The sequence below is a fragment of the Eurypyga helias genome, unplaced genomic scaffold (genome assembly GCF_000690775.1).
Source record: "Eurypyga helias isolate BGI_N326 unplaced genomic scaffold, ASM69077v1 scaffold21905, whole genome shotgun sequence".
Taxonomy (NCBI): Eukaryota; Metazoa; Chordata; class Aves; order Eurypygiformes; family Eurypygidae; genus Eurypyga; species Eurypyga helias.
In genome coordinates, this window is record NW_010249781.1 from 5564 (window position 1) to 7642 (window position 2079).

Consider the following 2079-nt stretch of genomic DNA (forward strand, 5'->3'; position numbering starts at 1 on the left):
GCTCCTGATGCCGGAGCGCTTTAACGAGACCATCGGGCTGCAGCACATCAAGGTCTATCTCTTTGATGATAATGTGATCCTGAGCGGGTGAGTGCCGCCCCTTCGCGTCCGCGGGGCCTGAGCGGGGTGTTGAGCGGGGTGTGCGTGCTGCCTGGGCCTTTTCCTGGCTCCGTGGATTCCTCGAGATTCTCGTGTGAGAGAGTCTTGTCTCAAACGGAAACCAGAAGGGTTGCTGATGGTTCCAAAGGAAAAGGCCAATCAGTTACGGATGGAGGGAGGTGTGGGGTCGGTGCAGGGGAGCGTATGCCCATGCTCTCTTCTGGAACTCAACCCTTCTTCTTCTCTCCTAGCGCAAACCTGAGTGATTTGTACTTCACCAATCGTCAGGACCGCTATGTTCTCCTGCAGGACTCTCCTGAGATTGCAGACTTCTTCACGGAGCTCGTGGATGCGATTGGAGACGTGTCTCTGCAGCTGCAGCGAGACGATACAGTCCAGATGATGGAGGGGATGGTGCACCCGTACCGAGGTGGGGGACTGTCGGGTGGGGTGGCCCAGAGGAAGGGAGACACAGCCAGGGTCTAGGGGTGACTTGAACTCCGTCCGGTTGTGAACTGCTGGGCGTCTGACCGCTGTTGGCTGCGGGGTGTCCCCTTTCTGTGCCATCCACTAATGAAGTGGAGGTCAGTGGAGCTTTGAGATGGGACCTGCCACCGTGCTCCTGGCATGGTGGGTGTCACCGGCCGGTCTGGCGGAGGCCGGAAGCTGCTCCGGAGCCATCTCGTTGCTTCTTCCCAACTCTGCTGCTCATGCACAAGAACTTGTATTCCCTGGGAGGTTGTGTTTCTGGTATGGATGTTTGTAATTCAGCGTGTCTGGGTGTGCACGTTCAGAAATTCCGCACAGGCAGTGCTAGCTGTGGGAATTAGTGCAGTGTACGTGGCTCTGTTCTGGGAATCAAGTGCCTGTTGAACTGGGAAACCTGAGAACGAGCGCTGCGGTGGGCAGAGACGCGCTCCGGCGGTCAGGCTGGTTGTGTCCGAGACGGCTTTGTCCTGGCCTCGGGCATCGCTGGATGTGGGCAGTACTTTATTTTCTGTGTTCCACTTCGCCCAGCGTCACCAGTTTAGCTTTGCCCTCATCTCTTAATCTCTCCATGGATTTTTCAGGCTGCTCCTCGTCAAGTTCCTTACTTAAAGCTGAGGGTTTTCCGTCTGCGACGTAGCTTTGCTGACCTTAAAACGTCGGGTTTTGAACCCGGGGCAGAAAGCGCGTGCTGTTTGTGTCAGTTCGGATACCGGTGTCCTGGCGGTGGTTCTTCCCGCGGCGCCTGGCTCCGTACCGTCCGTCTCAAACGCTGCTCCCGTGCTTTCCCGCAGGGGACAAGGCGGCGTACTGCGAGACGGCGAATCGCAGGGTCATGGAGGTGATCAACTCTGCCAGGACGCGCCAGGAGCTCCTTCACGCACAGGCTTTCCACAGCAGCCAGCCAGGCAGCTCCCTGTCGTCCCAGCAAGGCTCTCCGGCATCTGGGGGTCTGAAACCGGAACCCGACACCTGGGTGTATCCCTTAATCCAAATGAAACCGTTCGGGATTCAAATAGACGAGATGGTCACGGAGACGCTGCTGACAGAGGCCGAACGGGATGCCAGGATTTACCTCACCACCGGCTACTTCAACCTGACCCAAGCTTACATGGACCTCGTTCTGGGCACGCGGGCCGAGTATCGGATTCTTCTGGCCTCGCCGGAGGTGAACGGCTTTTTCGGTGCCAAGGGGGTGGCGGGGGCCATCCCTGCTGCCTACGTTCACATCGAACGCCAGTTCTACAGCGAGCTCTGCTGCCTGCGCCAGCAGGAGCGGGTCCGGCTGCAGGAGTACTCCCGGGCCGGCTGGACATTCCATGCCAAAGGTAAGATGCTGCTTCCCACTGGGCGTTTTCCCGGGACGTTTGAGACTGGTGGTTGTTTGGGTTGGGCGAGGAGCGAGTGGGCGGCTGGGTGTCAAGATTGGGCTGAACATCCAGGGTGCTCGCCTGTGGTTCCATCGAAGGCCCCAGGTTCTTTCCTGCCTGGCAG

The 2079-nt window shown here is 58.6% G+C and overlaps 1 protein-coding gene across 1 annotated transcript in view; it reads left to right on the forward strand.

Annotated features, from left to right (window-relative positions):
* Positions 1-2079, forward strand: part of PGS1 (phosphatidylglycerophosphate synthase 1) — a 7328-nt gene that overhangs the window by 3715 nt on the left and 1534 nt on the right. The window contains exons 5-7 of the mRNA XM_010151497.1: positions 3-87; positions 351-529; positions 1380-1913. Coding sequence (XP_010149799.1) covers positions 3-87; positions 351-529; positions 1380-1913 — 798 coding nt within the window. The remainder of the gene's footprint in view (positions 1-2; positions 88-350; positions 530-1379; positions 1914-2079) is intronic.